This window comes from Staurois parvus, unplaced genomic scaffold (genome assembly GCF_062004578.1).
Source record: "Staurois parvus isolate SC_StPar_1 unplaced genomic scaffold, SC_StPar_1.0 ptg000382l, whole genome shotgun sequence".
In the NCBI taxonomy this organism is placed as follows: Eukaryota; Metazoa; Chordata; class Amphibia; order Anura; family Ranidae; genus Staurois; species Staurois parvus.
Genome location: NW_028318178.1, coordinates 1,630,352 through 1,657,156, shown reverse-complemented (window position 1 = coordinate 1,657,156; position 26,805 = coordinate 1,630,352). Strand labels below are relative to the sequence as shown.

Here is a 26,805-nt window from a genome sequence, read left to right as displayed (position 1 = left end):
GGTCCTTGCTGGATTGGCTGAACTCCGATCAGTGTATGGCCAGCTTTAGTATAGAGAAAAGTTCATTCTTGTAATTCTGCTTTTAAACCTGGTTTTTAAGTGTTTTGCCCATTGTATTCTCATAATAGCTTTTCTTCCAAAGTAAAGGAGATGAGTGATGCTATTCATTGAATTCATCTGTTCTTTATTTTAAATGGCATTATGCTTTTCTATTGGACTAGAGTACTTCTGCAAGTTTGTGACTCTTACAAGACATGCTGGTTTTGTGTCATAGAGTACACTATTGTTCCGAGTGTATTGCCACAAGAACAAGAGGCACAAGGCCAATTGCATTGTTTGCATCACGACCTACAAAGGAAACAGACGGGCGACACTCACAGTCTTGGGTTAGTGAGTCAGTTTGTGTTCAAATCATTCCAGTGTCATTCCCAGGCATCATATGGGTTCGTTTTTTTCTGAACCTCATGCTTGGCACTAATCATGTTGTCTCTGAATTTCTTCTTGATGGAATTTCAGCAACTAATCTTTACAATAAAAAAGTAGGTGAACCCCCAGCAGGCAGCTTTGAGATTTTCGGTCTTTTTGCTGTGGTGGCAGGTTTTTTTTTTTTTTTTTCACACATGCCATAAAGCTTTGGCACAATTTGCATTCCTTTAGCTCTTTATCCAAACAGTTAATGCAGTATCTTTTTTTTTCGTTTGAGAATTCTTTTGAAAATAATTATAGTCCTCCCACGGCTTATCATGCAAACACAAGATCTCATTCTGCTCATCTTTGCCTCGATTCTTCATTAACCTTTCCTGATCTAAACTGATTTTTACTGTGCTAAGGAATTATGGTATAGCCATTCAGTAGAAACTCTTCCTTGCTCTGAGGTTGAGGGCCAGTAAATGTAACAATTTGTTGGCTGTCATAGAGGGGAGGCATTTCAATGGAAGGTGATTAGAAATATATTTGTGTTTTTCCTAGTGACTTCTTTAGAGCAATGTTAGAATTGTTGGTGTATAATCTGTCGGTCGTCATTTGCAGCATTTACACCTTCTCTGATGCTCCCTTGTTGTTTTCATTTATTTATAGAGTGCCACCATATGGCTACAGTTGCGTGTACAGTAGACATGTAAACATTAACAATGTAGTACGTGACTGGAACAGAAAAGTAAGGTACTTGTCCGCCTCTGTTGGCTGACGTTGGGTCTCTGTGCCCATAGTGCTGTACATCAGCTGTTTAAAATCATTGCTTAGGAGGACACAGCCCATTACTGAGATTTTAGCTGTTGGAATTTTTGCAGGGTGTCACCCAGATATGGAATTCAATACGTTTCAGAGAGCTATGATATTGGAGGATATGAGATGGGAGACTGCCAGTGGTCAGTGCAGAGGATGGGAGGAGGGGTGGTGTTGGCTCTAAAATGAACATCATTAAAGCTAACAAGAGAAGGCTTATGAAATATTGGAGTGATATACCAGCAGTATAAAATCTGTGTGTTTTACTCTACAGCAAGGATCTCCAAACTTTCCAAACATGGGGCCAAGTTACTATCCTTCAGACTTTTAGTGGTTGGTGGGATTGTGGCCAGTGAAGTTAGAAAATGTCGCAGTGCTTCAGGTGTGGTGTTCAGTTGCATAGTTTCTAAGGACACTAGGAGGAGTAGTGCCCAGTTATTGATTTTACTAGGAGAAATAGTGCTCCATCATTGCTATCAGTGGGAGGAATAGTGCTTCATCATTGGTGTCAGTGAGAGGAATAGTGTCCCATCATTGGTGTCAGTGGGAGGAATAGTGCTCCATCATTGGTGTCAGTGGGAGGAATAGTGCTCCATCATTGGTGTCAGTGGGAAGAATAGTGCCCCATCATTGGTGTCAGTGGGAGGAATAGTGCTCCATCATTGCTATCAGTGGGAGGAATAGTGCTTCATCATTGGTGTCAGCGGGAGGAATAGTGCCCCATCATTGGTGTCAGTGGGAGAAGTAGTGCCCCATCATTGGTGTCAGTGGGAGGAATAGTGTCCCATCATTGGTATCAGAGGGAGGAATAGTGCCACATCATTGGTGTCATTAGGAGGAATAGTGCTCCATCATTGCTATCAGTGGGAGGAATAGTGCCCCATCATTGCTATCAGTAGAAGGAACTCATGTGTCTCATCATTGCTATCAGTGGGAGGCATAGTGTCTCCACATTGGTGGCAGTGGTAGGAATAGTGGCCCATCATTGCTGTCAGTGGTAGGAATAGTGCCCCATCATTGGTAGCAGTGGGAGGAATAGTGCCCCATCATTGGTAGCAGTGGGAGGAATAGTGCCCCATCATTGGTAGTAGTGGGAGGAATAGTGCCCCGTTATTGGTAGTAGTGGGAGGAATAGTGCCCCGTCATTGCTGTCAGTGGGAGGAATAGTGCCCCATCATTGCTGTCAGTGGGAGGAATAGTGCGCCATCTGAGCAAACTGGCGCTATATAAATACTGTATAATAATAATATATATTAGAATATATTTGCCTTTTAGACATACACCATATTGCCAAAATTACTGGGACGACTACCTTTACATGCACATGAAACTCAATGGCATCCCAGTCTTAGTCCGTCAGGTTCAATATTCCGTTGGCCCACCGATTGCACCTATAACTGCTTCAACTCTACTGGGAAGGCTGTCCACAAGGTTTAGGAGTGTGTCTATGGGAATGTTTGACCATTCTTCCAGAAGCAAATTTGTGCGGTCAGGCACTGATGTTGGACGAGAAGGCCTGGCTCTCAATCTCCGCTCTAATTCATCCCAAAGGTGTTTTGTCGGGTTGCGGTCAGTACTCCTGGCAGGCCAGTCAAGTTCCTCCACCCCAAACTCACTCATCCATGTCTTTATGGACTTTGCTTTGTGCACTGGTGTGCAGTCATGTTGGAACAGGAAGGGGCCATCTCCAAATTGTTCCCACAAAGTTGGGAGCATGAAATTGTCCAAAATGTCTTGGTATGCTGACGCCTTAGGAGTTCCTTTCACTGGAACTAAGGGGCCAAGCCCAACCCCTGAAAAACAACCCCACACCATAATCCCCCCTCCACCAAACTTTACACTTGGCATAATGCAGTCAGGCAAGTACCGTTCTCCTGGCAACCGCCAAACCCAGACAAGTCCATCAGATTACTAGACAGAGAAGCGGGATTTGTCACTCCAGGGAACACATCTCCACTGCTCTAGAGTCCAGTGGCAGTGTGCTTTAACCACTTACCCTCCGGAAGATTTAACCCCATTCCAGAACAGGCCATTTTTTGCGATACGGCGCTGCGTTACTTTAACTGAAAATTGCACGGTCGTGCAGTGCAGCACCCAAATGAAATTTATCTCCCCCCCCCCCCCCCCCATAAATAGAGCTTTCTTTCAGTGGTATTTGATCACCTCTGAGGCTTTTATTTTTTGCACTATAAACAACAAACAGACCGACAATTTTGGAAAAAAAAAAAACAATGTTTTTTAATTTTTGTTATAAAACAAGTCCAGTAAAAAAGATTAAATCAAAATTGATCATAAATTTAGGCCAAAATGTATTCTGCTACATGTCTTTGCTAAGAGAAAAAATTCCCAATACATGTAAGTTAAATAGTTTACGTGAAAGTTAAAGTGTCTACAAATGGCGGTATATATACTGGAATTTTTATTTTTAATTTTTTTATACTAGTAATGGCGGCTATCAGCGACTTATAGCTGGTCTGCGGTGGGCATTCTGGCACTGGGTGGGCATTAACTGCCATTGACATCCCCAGTGACACTAATACAGTGATCAGTGCTAATAAAAAGCACTGACACTGTACTAATGACAATGAGCAGGAAGGAGTTAACATCTGGGGAGATCAAAGGGTTAACTGTGTGCTGTGTTGTTTTACTATGTGTGCTGTGTGTGTGTTTTACTTGGGAAACATGCTGCTGTGTATTTCTCTGCTGTGCAGAGAGATACACAGCAGCATGTTATTGCTGGTAGGAGAGAGACCTGTGTTTTTTACACACAGGTCTCTCCCCTGTCACTGTTTCTTGGCGATCGCCAGGTGCTGGTGGAGAATCTGCAGTCGGGACCCGGTGATTGACATTCGTAGCCGCCAATGGCGGCGTGGCTAGGGCAGCGTGCATCCTCTATTCGGAAATTCAAATCACGTATATACATGTGATTTTGCGCAGCCCTGCCGCCCTGTAGCAGTATTTCTGCTATAGGGTGAAGGGCAACTGGTTAAAACACTACATTCGACTATTTGGTGATGTAAGGCTTGGATGCAGCTGCTCGGCCATGTAAGCCCATTCCATGAAGCTATCTACGCACTGTTGTGCTAATCTGAAGGCCACACCAAATTTGGAGGCCTTTGACTCTGCAGACAGTTGGTGACTTTTTGCGCACTGTGCGCTTCAGCATGCGCTGACCCCGCTCTCTCATTTTTCGTGGCTGAGTTGCTGTTGTTCTCAGTTGCTTCCACTCTGTTATAATACCTCTTAACAGTTGACCGTGGAATATTTAGTAGCAAGGAAATTTCATGGATGGACTTATTGCACAGTGGCAACCTATCACAGTACCACGCTTGAATTCACTGAGCTCCTGAGAGCGACCCATTCTTTCACAAATGTTTGCAGAAGCAGTCTGCATTCCTAATTGCCTAATTTTATATACCTGTGGCCATGGAGGTGATTGGAACACCTGAATCCAATGATTTGTCCCAATACTTTTGGCAATATAGTGTATCTCTTATAGTCATGAAGATTCTTTATAAATAGAATATGTTTGCAAAACTAGCCGTATCATTCTCTTTACCATATGACACGTTCATCATGGCTTCCCAGATTTTTATTCACAAATTAAAAGAGCTGTAACTGTACATACCAATAAACCTTTCAGTGCTGCTCTTACATCTTCAGCATAATGACTAATGCTGTCCTTTCCCTTTCATCATCATTCACTTATCAGTGCTCCTTTTATGGTTTCAGCATCATTCACTTATCAGTGCTCCTTTTATGGTTTCAGCATCATTCACTTATCAGTGCTCCTTTTATGGTTTCAGCATCATTCACTCATCAGTGCTTCTTTTATGGTTTCGGCATCATTCACTCATCAGTGCTGCTTAAACCTCTTCAACATCATTCACTTGTCAGTGCTGCTTGTTCATCCTTTTTTTGGCATTCACTCATCAGTGCTGCTTCTTCCCCTTCAGCATCATTCACTTATCGGTGCTCCTCTTCAGTACAGTTCACTCATCTACTCTTTCCTCCTAAACTGGCCATAGATGGATTGAAATATGTCTGGTTCAGCAGGGACTGGTTGAATTTCGATATATGTGTGAACACTGAGGTTGAACAAAAGTCAATCTACTGATCAACATCTGTTCAACTACCCTGTCGTTTTTTGGTTTTATGTCCGAACTGCAGTCTATAAATTGCACCGCTGATCTGTGTATTCTGATGGCAGGGGAGTCTCCCTGCTGTTATAATACAATGACACAGCTGGGAGGATTCCTATATCCACATTGAGTGTGTGGATGGGGGATTTGGATCAGTTTTTTTTTTTTTTATTCAACCTGCTGGTTAAACAAAAAAAACTGACCCATGTACTGTATGTGGCTGACTTTAAGCATAATTCACTCATAATTTGTACTCCATATTACACCAGTTTGTAATATTGTAACATACATGCTCTGTAAATATCAGCGGTATAATATCCTGAGTTCTGAAAATAGCAACTATTGTCTCTATAGTTTGGGGCATTAGGGATTGATATTTTGCAACTTAGTACAGTTATATAGCACTGTAAATTTATACAGCGCTTTACACATATATATTGTACATTCACATCAGTTCCTGCCCTCAAGGAGCTTACAATCTAAGGTCCCTAACTCACATTCATACATGCTAGGGCCATTTTAGTCAGGAACCAATCAACCTGCCAGCATGTCTTTGGAGTGTGGGAGGAAACCAGAGTACCTGGAGGAGACCCACGCAGGCACAGGGAGAACATGCAAACTCCAGGCAGGTAGAGTCATAGTTGGGATTCGAACTGGCGACCCTAGTGCTGCCGGGTGGAAGTGCTAACCGCTTAGCCACTCTGCTGCCCCACATACATATACATTTAATTCAAACTCTCTTAAAAGACTCACTTTACAAGCTATTATTTTTACATTGGCATTTTGTTCCCTGTATGCTAAATATTTTAAGTGCCAGTAGTATCCTTTTCATATGTGGACGGGCTCTGAAACAAAGTTTGTGGAAAAATCTGTGTATTCTCTAAACATTGGGTCAGAGGTGGGGGTTGTATGGCTCAGAATGAATCGCTTGACAACAGTGATGTTTTACCCAAGCCATTGAAAAGCCTGGTGTATGGAATTTTGGAAAACTGACTACTCCCCCCCCCCCCCCCCCCCCCCCCAAAAAAAAAAAAAAATATTTATTTCAGGTTTGGAATGAAATCAACCAAATAATACAGTAAGCAGAAAACACGGCAGGTGCAGCAAAGTTCAGTTCACTGGCTTTTGGCTTTTTTTCTAAATACTATATGTCTGTCCAGAAGACTCCCATTATGGGTGGACTTTGATGGGTACAAACACATTCTGACTACACCTCTCATACATTGCATCCAGAAAGTATTCACAGCGCTTAACTTTTGCCGCATTTTATGTTACAGCCTTATTCCAAAATGGATTAGATTAATTTTTTTTGCTCAACATTCTACAAACAAAAATAATTTTGTTTTGAAATCTTTGCAATTTATTAAAAAAAAAAAAAAAAAAAACGAGAAAAACTACATGTGCATAAGTATTCACAGCCTTTGCTGTGAATTGACCTCTTGTGCATCCTGTTCCCATTGATCATCCTTGAGATGTTTCCACAACTTGATTGAAGTTCACCTGTGGCAAAATCGGTTAATTGAACGTGATTAGGAAAGGCATGAACCTGTCTATATAATGTCCCATAGTTAACAATGCATGTCAGAGCACAAACCAAGCCATGAAGTCCAAGGAATTGTCTGTAGACCTCCCAGACAGGATTGTATCAAGACACAGATCCCGGGAAGGGTACAGAAAAAGTTCTGCAGCATTGAAGGTCCCAATGAGCACAGTGACCTCCGTCATCTGTAAATAGAAGAAGTTTGGAACCACTAGGAGTTTTTGTAGAGAGGGAAACCCGGCTAAAATTAGCGATAGAGAGAGAAGGGCCTTAGCCAGGGAGGTAACCAAGCACCCGATAGTCACTCTGAAAGAGCTCCAGTTTTTCTCTCTGGAAAGGAGAATCTTCCAGAAGAACGACCATCTCTGCAGCACTCCACCAATCAGTCCTGTATGGTATAGTGGCCAGATGGAAGCCACTCCTCAGTAAAAGGCAAATGGCAGCCCACTTGAAGCTTGCCATAAGGCACCTGAGGGACTCTCATGACAAACAAAACTCTCTGGTCTGATGAAACAAAGATTGAACTCTTTGCCCTGAATGCCAAGCATCATATCTGGAGGAAACCAGGCACGGCTCATCACCTGGCCAATACCATCCCTACAGTGAAGCATGGTGGTGGCAGCATCATGCTGTGGGGATGTTTTTTAGCAGCAGGAACTGGGAGACTAGTCAGGATTGAAGGAAAGATGAATGCAGCAATGTACAGAGACGTCCTTGATGAAAACCTGTTCCAGAGCGCTCTGGATCTTAGACTTGGGCGACGGTTCATCTTTCAACAGGACAATGACCCTAAGCACACAGCCCACATAACGAAAGAGTGGCTACGGGCCAACTATATGAATATCCTTTAGTGGCCCAGCCAGAGCCCAGATTTGAACCTGATGGAACATCTCTGGAGAGCTGAAAATGGCTGTGCACCGACGCTCCCCATCCAACCTGATGGAGCTTGAGAGATATTACAAAGAAGAATGAAATTGCCCAAAAATAGGTGTGCCAAGCTTGTAGGATCGTACTCAAAACCACTCGAGGCTGTAATTGGGGCTAATGGTGCTTCAAAAAAGTATTGAGCAAAGGTTGTGAATACTTATGTTTATTATTTTTAAGAAATTGCAAATATTTCAAAACTAACTTCTTTCATGCTGTCATTATGGGGTATTGTTTGTAAAATGTTGAGGAAAAAAATTAATTTAATCCATTTTGGAATAAGGCTGTAACATAACAAAATGTGGCAAAGGTTGAGAATACTTTCTGGAAGCACTGTATACTGTAGAGCACTTGCATGACACAATTATTACAAAGGTGTCACATCCTTATTACTGGATTTTGCATGTTTTACATGATAAAGAATGCAGCTGGGGAAGTGAGACTTTGTGCTAAATCTCACCACTAAAGTCCATAAGAGGCATAAGAAGCATTTGTATGATTGAGCTCTTCACTAACATTTTTGAAAGTCTGATCTTTTGGTGACAGTGAAGGCTTTTCATTATAATGTAGCTGTGTAATCATCATATAGTACTGATTCCTGGTTGACTTACAGAATACGTTTTCACTGCCGTTGATGCATCATTAGTTTCCTGCACTTTATACCTGATGGTTATTTGGTGGCAATGTCACTTTCACAATGGTAGTTTGCATTTCAGTTTACCACTGGCCATATTGGTATGTTAACTGAAATGTAAAATTCCTTGCAGAGAAATATTGTTTAGAGAACCTTACTGTTTCCTGCAGTCGTGGAGGAAAAGCTATTGATTGCTCTTCCTTCACTTTACATGAGCCTCCTGCTTTTACTAGTCATTAATTATACAAATACTGTACTGATCTCTTCTGGAAAAATCCAGGTGCTCCATGGGCTGAAAATAATAGGATGGTATAGATAGGTTACGTAATTCTTCAGCGTGTGTATATATATCCAAGCTTTCCCGGGTTATTTCATGGTCAGAAAGGCCGTCTTAAAGAGACTCTGTCACAACTTATAACATCGCAGGTAGAAGCACAAAAACGAAATGCTTACTTGCAGTGTTTTTTCTTTCCATTAATTTAGATTTATGTAATCAATTCAGTAGCACAACCTGCCTACTCATCATAGCTCTCCTCTTCTGGAAGTGTCTAATTACTGTTTGTGCTGGCCCAGCTCCTTTGCCCCTCCCTTTCGGCTCGCTCCCTATGTAACATTTAGTTGCCAGCGGTTTAGACATTAATGGCTGTGTGTTGAGTTATTTTGAGGGGGCAACAAATTTACACTGTTATACAAGCTGTACACTCACTACTTTACATTGTAACAAAGTGTCATTTCTTCAGTGTTGTCACATGAAAAGATAGAAGAAAATATTTACAAAAATGTGAGGGTGTACTCACTTCTGTGAGATACGGTGTACAAAAATTAAGAAATCCATGTGTTGCACTTACCAACTGGTCCAGTTTTTTCTGTCATCCGGAAAGCACGCTAACCTGGCCCCTGGTTGGTTGCTCTGCTAATAGAACTAATTTTCCTTTGCTTTGGTTTTTATAAAAGTCTTTTGTGAAGCAGTCCGTGAATTCACGAAGAGCTAATAATATCTTCGGGAACATGAAACACCTCATACGCTGCAGTGCAGTCAGTCTGGCAAAGGCACTCTGGACGTACTGTTCAGACTGACTGCACTGCAGCGTATACTGGTATGGCTTGTGTCAGAATTAAAAACTGTCTGTGCTGTCTACAGCAACCAGTCAGATCTGTTCATGGGTTTTTCTTACAGTATTGATAGAATGAAATGGAGAAAAACAGGGAAGAAATTGAATGGATGTAATGCTGTTGACTGTCTAATGAAATATGCCTGTGCTTCCTATAGCAAGAAATAAAAGGCAAGATTGTCTCACATTTTCTATTTTTCATATAAATATAGGCTTCTATACTAAGAACCTACTGTAACCTAAAGTGATATTAAATCCAAAACCAAGAATGTAATCTATTGCAGTTTACCAATCATTAGATGTGCCTGCTTTAGTTTTTCTTTGGCATTTTTTCCTCTGATCTGGCCAGTAACACACCTCCTGTATTAGTGAGACAAATCTCTGGATGAATGAGCACAGCAAAGGGTAGTGTTAAATGATTTAGCAGATTTAAATACACCAGCAAATTGAAACTGATCTCCAGCTCACACTTTATAATCCGTTACAGCAAACATTTTTTTTCTCACGTTCATTTACGTACACAGCCTCTTCTTCTTCATCCATAACCAAACAGGGTCTTCTAGCCCCACATACAGGAGTAGGACACTAGGCAGAAAAAGATTCGGCACCTCCTATGGGCAGCCATCTCTGGCCATAAAACCCCCTTTCTTCTATAGGCCTCCAGTCAGTCTGACTAGTGTCAAGGGTGGTTAGCTCTTCCTGGGCGTTTCAACATCAGGCGTCTGTTTCTCAAGTTTGTAGGTGGTAAGCTGGTCGTCAGTGCACACATTTACGAAGTTCTATAAAGTTTGTGTGTTGGCATGTTGCCGATGCTAGTTTTGCTCACAGAGTTTTGCTGGCAGCTGCTTGGGATTCTTGGGCACCCCTTGGGGTTGTTTGGAGTGTTGGCATGTTACCCTGGGGTTTTTTTTCTCAATTTGTTGGTTTGACCACCACTTGTTGTGGTACTGCTTGGGGACATCCCTGTCTGGTCATGGATAAAGAAGAAGAGGCAGTGTCCGTCAATGAATGTGGGAGAAAACAGGATTTTTTTTGTTACCATAAAATCCATTGCTCTGAGTTCATTAATGAATACATCACCCACACTTCTATGGAGTTTTATCCTCTACACTGCTTGTGACTGACTGAAAGGAGAAATACAGCTAAAGCTCTTTTGGCTGTACTTCTGTGGATCACAGGAGTGTAGTTTGTTCTGCACTCCTGTGACCTGTTTTCAGCTGAAGCCCGCTGTCGGCTGATGTCACTCAACCAGTCCAGGCTGGGGAAAGATCCCAACTTCAAAGTCGGGATCCGTCCCAAAGTCTGGAGAAGCACCTTGCTCAGCCTCAGTTTAACTAAAAACAGTTAAAACTACTTTTTTTTTTTTTTGTTTTGGTTTTTTTTTTAATGTTTTGGACAGAGTGGAGAGGGATTAGAACACCTGTCAAGTTTTTTTTTTTTTCCTGCTGTTTGTGTGCCTGTTAGGGAGATTCACCCTGTCTATTTCTACTGTTTATTATTATCTTCAAAGGCTTAAGTAAAAGAGAATCCCAAATTGTAGGCTGTCCCCAGAAAAGTAATAGAGGGGAAATCTTCCAATGGGTACACTATTTCTGGTGACCTGGGGATCCCCAAGGCATTCCTTTAGTTTGCAGGGTTACCTCTCACTTCCTGTATTGGCTATAGCACAGAAGAGATGGTAAGTCTCCCCAATGGGATAAGATGGCAAAAAATAAACTGAGGGGTTATAACCCTCCCTTACTCTATCCAAAATGAAAAAAGTTTTGCCTATAGATTTACTTTAAATATTAGCTATTGGATATTCCCTAGCCCCACCCCCCATGCAAAATCGCTTGGTGTTTAAAGTAAATGTTTGCAATTTTTTTTTTTTTTTAGACTTTGGCTTTCAGCCTATTCCTCTAGGCTGTGGGGATGTCACTAGGCCTCATCGCAGGATCCCAGACCTGACAAGAATGTGCATCTTTAACTAGTTAGTGCACCTGATTATATTATAGTTAGTCCTTAGTGCTCAAAAGTCCAAAACAGTTGAACTTAAAAAGTCCCCCAGCTGCAGGGAACATACAGCCCAGGCAAGCAATAACATACTAATAGGACCAGTGCTGGTCCTGTTTGTATATTACCCCTGATTATACACACAGCCTGCTGCGACCTGCTCCATATTACATTACAAGGTTGTGTTATTTTGAGTACTGTCTAGGACGTTAGTACATGATGCTGATCTCGGGGACAAACATTTCGTATACCCCATACCTGCACTTGTTTCCTTCCTGTAATCTTTTTGTTTTTCATCCATTTTCCTACCTTTCAGAAAACCCCACTCCCCTCAACAGGACCTGATTAGTACTAAAAGTGTCTGCACATTTGCTAAAAATCCTGCATTGAAAGTTGCCATGGTGACAACAGTTTCAGGGGCTTAAGGCCTATGATTTAGAGTTAAGTCATAAACCTATAGAATGCAAGACATTTTTCCTGAGAAAATTAGAAAAAAAAAAGAATTGAAAAGCAAAAAAAAAACAAAAATTTGCTTCTGCAGGGTAAAGGTGTTTGGTTTTACATTTGCTGGTTTATAAATTAGATTTGTACAATAACTTGAGTATTAAAATGGAAACAGTGAGCCCCACACCCCCCTTCAGTCTCTCTGACTCAGAGAAGGAGGCAACGAGCAGGGCCCGGAATAGCTCTGATGCTGTCATCTGTGGACAGCCACTGATTTTCCAGTTTTCGCAAGCTCGCAGGCTTTCCCTAATCCCTTAGTCGTAGTGTGTTTCAGAGGTGGCCAATTGACCTCTGTAATCTTTATTTAACTGCAGGACTGGCTCCCCTGGCTTCTTCTCCAGCTTCTCAGGCTTGCCGTCTTCCCTATGTGCTCTACATCCTTCAGTTTTTCCTGTCTTCATCATATCATTCCATTCTTTTCAGGGGTTTGATTTTATTTCTCTTGTTTTTTCTTTCTTCAGAACATTCATCTCTCTATTGGGTTGTTATTTGCACTCTGATTTCTATTCCTGTTATTCTGGTTTTTTTGGCTTTACTTGTTATTTCTTCATTACTTTTTTACTAGCCTTATGTACTGTATTTTCTCACATGTCAGTTTCCTTTTTGTCATTACATGATCGTGTGTCCCTTTGCTTTCTGTGCACATTCTTCTGACCTTTTTGGTGCTCAAATCTCATACCTCCTCCTCGGTCCACTTTCCTGGTGAAGAAGCTCAGATGCCAGTATGACCCCTAGGCACAAGCCTTATTCTTCCTCTTTGGCTGCCCTTATTGAAGGCACTCAACGGCCTTTTTTGTTCCTCGTAACAGATTTCAACTACGGCACTGACCAATATGATGCTGAGGGGAATGAGGAGCAAAAGAGCTCCCGCGAGGGCTCGGAGACCATGCCCTACATCGATGAATCTCCCACCATGTCTCCACAGCTCAGTGCCAGGAGCCAAGACAGTGTCGATGGGGTCTCTCCCACTCCAACTGAGGGATTACTTCCAGAGGTAAGAAGTCTTCCAAATTTTTTTATTGCATTGTTCATTAACCATGTTGTCTTGCAATTATTGTTTGCTTATACCAAAATCTATTTTGTAAAAAACAGTGTAATATTTCTTTAACATTGAGCCTTGAAAGCTTGAACTGTAGAGAGTTTGGTTTGTTTACATCCCTGGTAGGTGGTGGAACCTTATAACTACTACCCTATACTGTAGTCAATTGCAGTATCCCACACAAATGTTATTTGATGTTTTTACTGTAGGATTGCAGTTCTGTCGCTGCTGAGACTGGTTAAATCAGTGAGGTATGTAAGATGGTAAGCTAGCAGTAAATGTGCAGTTTCAGACGTAGTGTACGGCATGGTTTTTTTAACCCTTGACCATCAAAGACGGCATTTTACAAAGCAGCGTCTATGTTCATCAGTAGCTTTATCAAGTTGTCTCCAACACTCCACTGCAGTGCAGTTAAGAGAACATCACTCACCTGAATAATGTGTATTAAATATTTGCCCTTACGTTTTATACTCACAGCTTTTCTGTCCCTTTAGGAATGTGAAGAGGGTAAAGGAGTGGGATTTCAGAAAATTTACTGTTTACCATTCCTTTGGAATGCAGTGATGGAGGGTTGTGGGTATTGATTAGAGGCCACAATTAGTTTGGAAACCAGGAGAAAAAATGGCTGATGTTGGTCCTCTGGCTTAACTCGAGGTGCAAGCTTTCTGATGCCTGTTGGGGCAGGGGCATATATTAGTGCAGCAGCTTTCCGTGTCTGTTCTCCCTGATATATAGTTCTTTTCCTCTGGGTGTCTTATTTAGTGTCTCTAGTTCCATTTTTTACTCCTGGTGGTGCAGGTTTGTGGATGAATACACTCATAGCCCTTCATGGTAGAGATAATTGATGTTGGGTTTGGTCTTCAGCAGCAAAAACAACCGCAGAATTGGCAGGTGGTGCAAAGCTGCTGTAGCTTTCAGTTTAGTGTGCTGTTAAGTTTATATGGTCCACTGATCTTTGGTAGGAGATGGTATAGTCTTTATCACCACTCTTAATAAATTCAGTTGGGGTTTTTTCAAATGATCTTTTCTCCTTTTTTGAAGTAATAGACTGGCAAGTGTTTGTGATAAGTCAGAATATGCTATCATGCTTAAATTCAGACATTATGTAGTTTTGTTATGTTAAGTTTATCTGAATTTCATATCTCATAGGAAGCTTGTGTGTCTACAATGATCAAATCTGATAGCTGAATAAGAGCCTCCATTAATGATGCAATGAAATTAAATTCCCCACATATCTAAGTCTGGGTTGCAGCTGAGACATCTAAGCCTCCTAAAAAGTCCCAGAACTCTACAGTAGATCCTTCTGATTCAGAGGAGGGGGCTGTGCAGTGGGATAATGATGAATAACTTGATAAGCATGAGAATAACTCAGTCAAAAAAGAAGATTCTTTTTTCTGGCTAATGAGCTGGAAAAGATACTCAAGGCTATACAGACATCTTTGAAAGATGAAGTAAAACCAGTTACCCTTACTGTGGAAAACCAAACTTATGAAGTGCTAGGTAGTCACTTATGTGCTTGAAAATATGATGGGAGTTAATTTTGGAAGTAATGGAGATTACCTAATTTGTTGATGTCAAAATCTTGTATGGTAAGCGGTATCTTTGATTCCGAAGGTTCTACGTTTTTGGCATAGAGCTTTCACATATCTTCTTGTTTTTTAAAATCTTTAAAGAAATGTCCTATACCTTTTGAACACTTAGGACTTAGCACTTTGAACACCTCATGGCTGGATAACCAAAAACAAAGTTAGGATGAATTCTGAACCCTCACCCTGCTCCTCTGGTCTCCGTTGCACTTATCTACTGTGGTGCTGGTAATCATCTACGGCCCAGGTCTGCCAGTGTACCACATGGTACACTTTTAAACACCATACACAGGCCCAGAGGCCTTGTAGCAGCATAATCCTGGCAATAGCTAGCGGTCATTGATGCACTGAACATTGAGAGTTTCTACTTTCGCAAACAAAGAGGCTCTCATTGGCTAGAGCTGTCTTGTGACCGTGCTGACCAATGACCACTAGCCCATTTGCAGGTATTATGCTGCTACATAGTATCCAAAGCTGTGTACAGAGTTTTTAAGAGTACCGATTGGTACACCACTAGACCTAGGCAGCAGAAAAGTGCAGCGGGGAATGGAGAGGGTGTTGGGAATTCATCTTTAAGTAAAGGAATTACCCTTTAATCAGATCTTCAGGCACACAATTACATTACCAGATATAGCCTCATTTTTGCTGATGCTAATTATTAAATATTTAAAAAATACAGTTCCATATTTGGCATGCTGCTGATATTTCATCACCTTTGGTATGCCACTCAGGAGCAGGCTGGTTGAGTTTTTATCAGTGTTGTCAGGTAAAAAGATTTTCAAGCACATGGTATCTAGTCACCTGGCTGAAAGTTCCAAAAAAACAACTCCATTAGTCTACATAAGGGTCCTGTTTTATTTTTCAGTGCAGGGTTTTGCAAAATCACTATCCATTTTGGTGTATGGTGGACATTGAAAGTAATATGTTTGCTTTAAAGTTAAAATCTGTGCTGTGTGAAACACGAGAACACGCGGCTATAGTGTAAGACATAATTTACCACTCTAACTGGATTTCCTAATATTAGTGTATCTCATCTTATAACACACGTCTGGGCATCAGGTTTAGTGGACTCACGTAGAACCATGAACAATGCAGCTAGAATAGTGGCTGTTTCCATCACCATCAGACAAGCTTCGCAGGCTAGGTTTGTTTCTACTGCTAAAAAGAGATTTTTTTTATTCTAGGCAAAGCTACAAACAAAAGGATTTATCTCTGTTATCTCAGTTGTGGTAGAGATTATTGTGCCCTGGGATATTCAAATACTGTAGCTGCCAACTTTTAAAAAGGACATTTAGCTGTCCGGGTATCCAGTGCTATCCTCATTTGGACTGGTGGTTCACTGGTCTTTGGGTCTCCGCCGCTGACATGCTTACTAAGGGAAGTCGGTTGTGACTTCTTGCATTTTTACAGCCGGCTTGCTACTGCAAATGCACTGTATGAATGGTCCTGCAGCCTTCTGGGGCCTATGATGTGTCCCAGAAGGTTGCATGAGGGGGAATGTAAGGGGAGGACTTCTGCTCAAATCGCCTAGGCATTCAAAGTGGGACTGGGAACCCCTAGGTGTCCATGTAACAAATCCAGGAATAATTACAAAAAAAGTCAAAGTGCAAATCAAAGAATCTTTGCTAAGCAGTGTGTAAGACCAGAAGTACTTCTTCACTGTCCAAGTCCAGGTGAAAAATCAAAGGATAAGAAAAGTGTCCATTAATACAGAGTATATTACAATTCTTCATCCTAAATGCTCCTTAAAAAACTGTTCAGTGAATCTTCATATACGTACAACCCCAATTTAAAAAAAAGTTGGAATGCAATGATTTTGAAATCTCATAAACCAATATTTTATTGACAATAGAAAATGGAAAATCTACCTGAGAAAATGTACTATTTTAAGAAAAAAGTCATTTTGAAATTGGTAACAGCAACACATCTCAGAAAAGTTGGGACAGGGCAATGAAAAGCTGGCAGAGTAAGTGGTGTTAACAAGTAATAGTTGGAAGAACATTTTTGCAGATAGTCATGTTAATGACCTTTTGTCAATTAACCTAATTGAGTATAAAAACCGCATCTTGGAGAGTCAGTGTCTCAGAAGTAAAGATGCACAGAGGTTCACCAATCTGTGAAAAGCTACGTCTAAATATTGTCTTCGTAGTGCAGTCAAGATTGCACTCCCCAAAAGAACATTCCTGCCTTTACTCAAGATAGGCAAGTTCAGCTTGTGTTAAATCCAAAGATGTGATCCTCCACTTTCTGCATGCAGCAATGCCCCAGAGATCCAGGTGGATGAGTGGTTACGAAAAAGAGAAACGTCACATGGTATATTTTTTAAAAAGACCTTTAGGCCCCTTTCACATGGGCTGGATCTGGTTTTATTCAGCAGGGGATCTGATCTGTCTGCTGATCCCCTTCTGAGCTGAGTGGAGCAGCTGGATGACAGGTCCATTTCCACTCTGCTTATGCACAGCGGACACAGACACAGCCCACTCTCCTCTATAGGTAGACAGATGTAAACGGACCGGCTGTCCGTGTATACCTGACTGCCTTCTGATCCAATCTAGCCAGAGGGGAATGGATCCCACTTCCGTTTGTTTTGTTTTTTTTGGATCGGGGGTAGCCAGGTGTAAATGGACACAAGTCAATTTACATCCGACTACCCATAGATGAGAGTGGAGGGTTCGGTTGGCTCCGCCTGAAAAACAGACAGGCGGACCCGACCAGACTGCCCGCGTAAAAGGGGCCTTATTGTAAACACATCTATGATACAATGTTGCAGTGCAATTGAAACTCGAATAGAAAGTGCCTCAGCAAAATCCCACAGCTAACTGGTTGCTCTCTCCAACAGGAAAAAGGACCAGCCGCTCAGTGAAGAAGCACTTCTGGTCTCACACACTGCTTAGCAAAGGTCATACATACACAGTTGTGTTCAAAATAATAGCAGTGTGTTGAAAAAAGTGAATAAAGCTCAAAATCCTTCTAATAGCTTTTAGCTTTTATTTCCATACACACAAATGCATTGGGAACACTACACATTCTATTCCAAATCAAAACATGAAGAAAAATATATCAAATTTGTGTTGTTCAAAAAAGTAGCAGTGTTTGTATTCTTCTTTACAAACTCAAACATTCACTATATAAACTGAAAAATGTTTGAAGATTTTGCTTTCCTTTGAATCACTTAATGAATATTTAGTTGTATAAGCACTGTTTCTGAGAACTGCTGTACATCTGTGTTGCATGGAGTCAACCAACTTCTGCCACCTGTGAACAGGTATTCCAGCCCAGGATGATTGGACTACATTCCACAGTTCTTCTCTATTTCTTGGTTTTGCCTCAGAAACTGCATTTTTGATGTCACCCCACAAGTCTTCTATTGGATTAATATCCCTGGATTGGGCTGGCCACTCCATAACGTCAATCTTGTTGGTCTGGAACCAAGATGTTGCACGTTTACTGGTGTGTTTGGGGTCGTTGTCTTGTTGGAACACCCATTTCAAGGGCATTTCCTCTTCAGCATAAGGCAGCATGACCTCTTCAAGTATTCTGATGTATTCAAACTGATCCATGATCCCTGGTATGCGATAAATAGGCCCAACACCGTAGTATGAGAAACATCCCCATATCATGATGCTTGCGCAACCATGCTTCACTGTCTTCACAGTGTACTGTGGCTTGAATTCAGTATTTGGGGGTCATCTGACAAACTGTCTCTGGCCACTAGACCCAAAAAGAACAATCTTCCTTTCATCAGTCCACAAAATGTTGCGCCATTTCTCTTTAGGCCAGTCAATGTGCTCTTTGCCAAATTGTAACCTCTTCAGCACGTCTTTTTTTCAACAGTGGGACGTTGCGGGGGCTTCTTGCAGATAGCTTGGCTTCACATAGGCGTCTTCTAATTGTAACAGTACTCACAGGTAACTTTAGACCTTCTTTGATCTTCCTGGAGCTGATTGTTGGCTGAGTCCTTGCCATTTTGGCTATTCTTCTATCCATTCGAATGGTAGTTTTTCGCTTTCTTCCACGTCTTTCAGGTTTCGGTTGCCATTTTAAAGCATTTGCGATCATTTTGGCTGAGCAGCCTATCATTTTCTGCACTTCTTTATATGTTTTCCCCTCTCCAATCAACTTTTTAATCAAGGTACGCTGTTCTTCTGAACAATGTCTGGAACGACCCATTTTCCTCAGAATTTCAGAGAGAAATGCACTGTAACCAGCATGTACAACATTTGCTGCCTTCCTTCCTTAAATAAGGGCAATAATTGCCACCTGTTTTTCAAAGAATGAATGACCTCACGAATAGAACTCCACACTGCTATTATTTTGAACATGCCCCTTTCAATTAGTGATTCAATTACACAGAATCAGCAGCATGCATGTCATGACTGTTGGGTCTGTTGGATTTCTATTACTCTACTACAGGCATGTCCAAAGTCCGGCCCGCGGGCCATTTACGGCCCGAGGGTCGGTTTAATACGGCCCTCCGTGTCAGTGTGTCAGTGTGTCTTATGGAGCGAATATGGAGCGGCCGGTCCGGTATTTCCACCGCGGCCGTGTCAGAATACCGGGCCGGCCGCTCAGCTCTGCAGCGGGACCTTACCTGTTCCTCTATCCAGCGGCGCGCTGTCTTCCCGGCTTCTGTAGTGTGGGCGCTGGGCATGACAGCCGGGTGCCAAGTGCGCATGCGCAAGAAGCGGTGCTTTTTGTGAATGGTAAGGCGGTACCTGGGACACATGACAGATCCCAGAAGCCGCCGGACCAATCACAAAGCGCAAGTGCTTCTCGCTCATGCGCACTGGGCACCCGGCTGTCATGCCGAGTGCCATTAGAGAAGCCGGGAAGACAGCGCGCGGCTGGATCAAGGAACAGGTAAGATGAAAGAACAACTGCGGAAGTAAGAGCGGGTACCTGTCAAATTCAGGTACCCGCTCCCCACCTCCCCAAAGGTCAGCAGTCATCTGTACTGTCTGCAGTCTCTGGTCATCCCTGTGCTGTCCGCAGTCTCTGGTCATCCCTGTGCTGTCCGCAGTCTCTGGTCATCCCTGTGCTGTCCGCAGTCTCTGGTCATCCCTGTGCTGTCCGCAGTCTCTGGTCATCCCTGTGCTGTCCGCAGTCTCTGGTCATCCCTGTGCTGTATGCAGTCTCTGGTCATCCCTGTGCTGTCCGCAGTCTCTGGTCATCCCTGTGCTGTCCGCAGTCTCTGGTCATCTCCTGTACTGTGTCTGCAGTCCATTAGTTCAGAATTTTTTTTTTCCTGTTTTCTGCCTCTAAAACCTAGGTGCGTCTTATACGGCGAAAAATACGGTAACTTGGCATAAAATAATTTATTTGCATTTAATTGTAATGGTTCAAAGAATGTTTGGAAAAATGTTCGGCCCTCCACCATGTTCACTTCATCCAATCTGGCCCTCTTTGAAAAAAGTTTGGACACCCCTGCTCTACTACACCTGCTAGTAAATTATTTGCCATGTAGAAATATCATTTCTACCAAAAACAGTGATTGATCAGGTTAGTGATGTCTGACTGCTATTATTTTGAACACAACTGTGTGTGTATGTATGTATGTATATATATATATGTATATATATATAAATGTATTGTTCCTGGGTGTTTTACATGGACATTATCACTCAGCTCTTTGTATGTGGTTTTGTTTTCACCATTTTTGTGTGTAATATTTGTTTTTTTTTTCACATAAGTATATTATTTTGGATTCTATGATATGGTTTTAGAATGTTTATAGTGCTGTGCTATATGAAAGAACCTTTTATTTCATGTTGTGTGTTATGGTGGGTGATTTAATTATGCCAGGGTATTTGGTTTGTGTCCACTGGAGTGTGTTTTCACAATTTTATTTTTGGAGGATTTATTTCTATTTTATTTTTTTCACAAACATTCATCTTTTTGAGATTAGCATGGAGGGGCTGCATTATATTGCCATTTCTCCCTTTGGCCATATCTTCCTAAAATATCTTCCTAAACTTTGTTGAGCAAGAATTGAACTACCCCAGTACTGCTGGAATTCTTGATGCCCAACACTTCTGAAGTTCTGGATACATCCTCAGCACTTTTTATGAAAAATTGTTGGCAGAGCAAAAGTGGAGTTAAAGTGGTTGTAAAGGCAGAAGTATTTTACCTTAGTTCATTCTTTGCAGGAAGGTAAAAAAACCTTCTGCACGCAACTACCCCAACAGCCCCTCCAAATACATACCTGAGGTCAGTCTCGATCCAGCGATGTGCACGATAGCTGAGGCTCTTATTGGCTCAGATACAGCAGCAGGAGTCATTGGTTACTACTGTTGTCAATCAGAGCCAGTGATGTGGCACGGGGGGTGAGGCTGAGCCCCGTTCTGTGTGTCTTATGGACACAAAGCAGGGCTCGGGAGTGAGCACAAGGCTTGCTTTGGTTGCACTTTTGGTGGGGAGGGAGCTCAGAGCGCTGGCAAGAGCTGCTCAGGTAAGTGTGACCCTTTAATTTAACTTTAAGTCATTTTTAGGCGTCATATCCAACATTAGTCCCACAATTCATTCATGATCGATACCTTGGTTTCTTACATGACTCTCTTCTGGTTTGTTATATACCAACCCTTTTTTGTTAAAGCCTCTGTTGTTTTTGAAAACCAAAAACTGACGTATGAAGATGCCAGCACGTACTGCACATGTCAGGATGTTTTTACAGGCAACACATTGCCTCTACCAGGTTAGAGCCTGCTTTGTACCTCCTGCCTCCTCCACATTCCCGTTGCGCCACTATTATGATGGGCCGACTAGCTAATGAATAGAAATGCACACCGGGCAGAAAATGGCGGACAAGCTTCAGCACTATTCGTAATGGTTTGGTATGGAGGTAGTGATATCTGTTTCCAGGTGTTTGCATTTCATGCCTCTCGAGTCTAGCACAGGGGCAAACCTATATCTTGAGTTCCACAGAACTGTTCTTAAATTGTCAATTATTGTCTAAATTATTCACCAACTGCTCAGAGTGCTAGATCTTCTTCTGTTATTGTGCATTGTACTGTCTATACCTATTTGTCTTATTGACAAGACCTGTCAGGCAACTGCATTGCCAAGTATGTGCACCTTTATGAAACCATGTGAGCTAGAGGTCATTTTGGAACAGGGCCAAGATTTCATGTCAAAATTACCTGCTTGAGTTTTGCACCTCTAAGGTGGTTATCTGGTAGCTTTTTCTGGTGTGCTATAACGCACTTGGGGGAAAAAAAAAACAACCAAAATTACTTATTAAATTTTTTCCTCCCAATCACTATGACAACAGTTTTCTTCCCAGCCAAACCTTTTTTTGGTCTTGAATAGACTAAGGAAGGAAGAAAACATTTGCTGGGTTTTTATCACTGTCTGTGTCCCTGGTGGGGATGTTGATTCTTCCTTTCAGTTCTGGTGGCTATTGAAAAAAAAAAAAAACTCAGCTGGAATCCAACCAATCTGCATTTTCTGCAAAAGTACTGCTTTGATCTTTACTCTTCTTTCTTGGTGTCCTTTCTGTTCTCAGGTATTCACTCAGATATATATGGACTGGTAAAAAAAGATGGAACATAAGAAAGGGAGAAAGGGGGCACCCACGAAGTGTAGCATTGAATTCATCCACTTATGGACATATAATACAACTGGCAACTCACTGGGTTAACAGATAAAAGGCATATCTTGGGCAGCACAGTGGCTAAATGGTTAGCACTTCCGCCTGGCAGTACTAGGGTCGTTGGTTCGAATCCCAACCACGGCATCACCTGCCTTGAGTTTGCATGTTCTCCCTGTGCCTGCGTGGATTTCCTCCGGGTACTCCGGTTTCATCCCACACTCCAAAGACATGCTGGTAGGTTAATTGGCTCCTGTCTATATTTGCCCTAGTATGTGTATGTATGAATGGGAGTTAGGGACCTTAGATTGTACACCCCTTGAGGGTTAGGGACTGATGTGAATGTAATATATATGTAAAGCACTGCGTAAATTGATGGCGCTATATAAGTACCTGAAATAAATAAATATCTCCACTGTCAGCCCCACTGATGTCTTGTCCTGCTTGTGCAGCCTCCAGGCTCTGTGCAGAAGGCTTTAAAGACTGCTGGAGACCGAACCAGGAAGAGCCAGTAACCTTGTAGCAGGTGTAGAAGTGATATCACGGACGTGGTGTCTGAATATCGAAACAGTGACTGCATCTGATTGACTGTTGTGACTGTTTGGCTGGCCATTTTCTGGCTTCCCCATTTTTCAGTCAAAGGTCATTGAGATGGGTGGTGCTAGCAGGACCATCGACAGCTTGAATTTTGGCTGATTTAGCATGAATTGACTGAAATTCAAACCGTGTATAACCAGCTTTAGGGTGAAATGCTATTTTTACTTTTTCAATTGTTCTTTATTGTATGGTATCTTCAATGTGATTGCCAAGTTACCACACATTCACTGGAGGGAAAAAACGTTTATAGGACAGGTACAGAATAGAAATTTTATAGATTTTGTGGTGTTTAAAAAAAGAATTGCACTATTGATGGTATATTTTCTAATATCAACCTGCTTGTTGCCTGGTTATTCTGTATGTCAGAAATTACTCAGATATGATGTGTGTGGGGGAGTGCTTTTCTTGTACTATAAGTGCCATCAAATGACGGTATATTGAATCAAGCTGTCTATAGGTTTTTGTGACCTGAATTACTCTTCCCTGCCAGGCCTCATGTACAAAAGATATAAACAGCATGATGGGGTGAGATCACCCAGTACCGTGTGCTTTTCAGACATTGTACTGGATGACAGACATTTAGCAGTATAATAGATCAGAATTTAGCCTGATTATGTTTTAATAATGAAAATGCCTTGTAGAAATTACAGTAGTTATGAGTGAAGCATGTGGGTTACAGACCCTTATATATCCATGGATGAGCATTCCGGTGGCATTTGGCTTAAAGTCATGTGTAGATCCATTTAGTGTACTCCGTGCAGTTCCCACTATATACATGATTATACAGTAGATTGGTTACATCGGATTGGTCACAGACACTAATCACATTGCAAAGATCAAGGTTGTACCAGGTAAATAGGCACATAAAACAAAGGTATTTCTGCTGTACTTACCAGTCTTCAGCTAGCAGAACCCCAGGACATTAACCAGGTCATTTTTAATATGCTCCATCCACCTCATATAATGGTCCTGAGATCAGTGTAGTCCTGGATTTTGCCAGACGTGTGTTTTTGTAAAATAGGGATTATACACTCACCGGCCACTTTATTAGATACACCTTGCTAGTCTCTGTGACCAAGCCCCCTGTAGGCAGGGTGAAACGCGTCAGAGGGCATGGCCAGAGTGACAGTTGAAGGCACTCATTACACACTGTTCTTCTTTGACTCCTGGAGATCGATCTGAGCGGCGTTAATCTTTACATACACCTTGCTAGTGCCAAGAAAATATCCCGCACACATTACACCACCACCAGCCTGCACTGTTGATACAAGGCAGGATGGATCCAAGCTTTCATATTTATGCCAAATTCTGACCCTACCATCTGAATGTAGCAGCAACCAGTCTGCCCATTCTCCTTTGACATCAACAAGGCATTTTTGCCCACACAACTGCCGCTCACTGGATATTTTCTCTTTTCCGGACCATTCTCTGTAAACCCTAGAGATGGTTGTGCGTGAAAATCCCAGTAAATCAGTAGTTTTTGAAACACTCAGACCAGCCTGCCTGGCACCAACAACCATGCCACATTCAAAGTCACTTAAATCCCCTTTCTTCCCAATTCTGATGCTCGGTTTAAACTTCACGAAGTAATCTTCACCAGGTTTATATGCCTATATGCATTGAGTTGCTGCCATGTGATTGGCTGATTAGCAATTTGTATTAAGCAATTGAACAGGTGTACCCAATAAAGTGGCCGGTCCGTTTTACATGTCAGATGAGTAAAATGCCACTACACTGTGCGCACAATTATTAGGCAAGTTGTATTTTTGAGGATTAATTTCATTGTTGAACAACTACAGTGCTCTTGGTCACTCCAAAATGTTAATAAACCTCAAACCTGAATATTTAGGAAAGTAAAAGTGAGGTTTTCCTAGGAGAATATCTGTGTGCATAATTATTGTGCAACTATTAGTGTGCAGAATTATTATGCAGCTAAATAAAAAAACAAATACTTTCCCATCTCACTTGTTTGTTTGTTCTCAATTTAACAGATGAAAATAAACAACTCTAAATTTACAAATGAACATTGCTAACATTAAAAAAAAAATAATCAGTGACCAATATAGCCAAGCGTCAGTTTCTCGATCTATTGACGATCAACTTTTTGTGCAGCAGAGGCCTTGGCCTCCCAGACACTGTTCAGAGAGGTGTACTGGTTTCCTTCTCCGTAAATCTCCTGTTTTAAGAAAGGCCCCCAAGTTCTCACTAGGGTTTAGGTCAGGTGAGGAAGGAAGCCATGTCCTTATTCTTTCATCTTTAAGGCCTTTACTGGCTAGCCACACAGTGGAGTACTTTGATGCACGCAATGGAGCATTGTCCTGCATAAATATCATGGTTTTCTTGAAAGACATTGACTTTTTCCTGTACCACTGCTTGAAGAAAGTGTCTGCTAAAAATTGGCAGTAGATTTGGGACTTGATTTTGAGTCCATCTTCAACTCAAAAAGGTCCAACTAGTTCATCTTTAATAATATCAGCCCATACCAGTAACCTGCCTCCACCTCCAAGTGGAGCTCTGTGCTAATTACTGATCCAGCCACAGGCCTAATCATCTGGTCCGCCAAGAGTCATTTTCATTTCATCAGTCCATAAAACCTTTGAAAAATATGTGTTCAGATATTTCTTGACCCAGTCTTGATGTTTCACCCTATGTGTCTAGTTCAGTGGTTATCAGGTTTCAACTTTCTTTACCTTGGCCATGTCTCTGAGCACTGAACACCTTGTACTTCTGGGAACTCCAGGTAGGTTGCAGTTCTGGAATATGACAGCACTGGAGGATAATGGGTTCCTGGAAGCTTCACTTTGATTCTTCTCAAATCTTTGGCAGTTAATTTGCATCTTTCTTTCTCAAACGTTTCTTGCTACCCTTTTGACTATTTGCAACAAAACGTTTGATAGTTCTGTGATCACGCTTCAATATCTAAGCAATTTCAAGAGTGCTGCATCCCTCCGAAAGACTTTTTACAAATTTTGACTTTTTAGAGCCAGTTAAATCTTTTTTGGCCCACTTTGCCTGAGGAAAAGAAGCTGCCTAATAATTATGCACACCTTGATATAGTGCAGGAGTGAGCAACGGTGGCCATTCCAGCTGTTGGTGAACTAAAAGTCCCATCATGCCTCTGCCTTTGGGAGTCATGCTTGTAACTCAGTTTTGCAATGCCTCATGGGACTTGTAGTTCTACAACAGCTGGAGGGCCACAGTTGCCCACCCCTGATATAGGGTATTGATCTCCTTAGGCCACACCCTCCCTCATTACACAAATACGCATCACCTGATATGCTTAAATCCAATAAGTATTCAAGTTTATACAGCTTGGAGTTGGACAATATGCATAAAAATGATGATTTGCTCAAAACACTCACTTGCCTAATAATTGTGCACACAGTAGTATTGTTAGGTTTGAACCACAATAATTTCAGTAGAAATACTGTATGTAGTTACTCAACATATTGATGGCCTGTCCGTGAATAGAGTGTGTGTACAAGAGACAAGTCCCTGTAGTAGTACAAGGCTTCAAAACATCAGTTCTCTTATACTTACGATTATATGGGCTCTTTCTGAACATCTTGGTGTGCTGGTAAGTGTATCCAGATGTACATTAGACAAGGTGCAGGACCATTGACACTCGAGTGTTTTTCGACTGGTTTTCCTATGCTTGGCTACGTTTGACATGCAGAATCTCATTCTTCTTAATTGTCCCTGTTCACACTTGTACACCATACACTCTAGTACTTATTCTCAATAAAGGATGTGCTTCTTTTCAGCATATATGGGGGTTTATGACCCCATTACAGGAGTACCTATAAACATACAACACACATGTTTTTGTGTGTTTTTGCGCATGACAAACTCTCTGCTCTTCTAGAATTGCTCCCCTCCCCCAGCCCAAGAAACCAAACCCTGAAGCTTGATACATGTGCAGAATG

General features: G+C 41.8%; 1 protein-coding gene across 2 annotated transcripts in view; it reads left to right on the top strand.

Annotated features, from left to right (window-relative positions):
• ABR (ABR activator of RhoGEF and GTPase) overlaps positions 1-26,805 on the top strand; it is a 370,766-nt gene that overhangs the window by 10,457 nt on the left and 333,504 nt on the right. Inside the window, exon 2 of one of the 2 annotated variants that reach the window (XM_089685740.1) lies at positions 12,882-13,066. In XM_089685740.1, coding sequence (XP_089541866.1) covers positions 12,882-13,066 — 185 coding nt within the window. Of the gene's footprint in view, positions 1-12,326; positions 13,067-26,805 lie in introns of those variants that run through there. The other variant, XM_089685739.1, reaches the window with a different exon arrangement.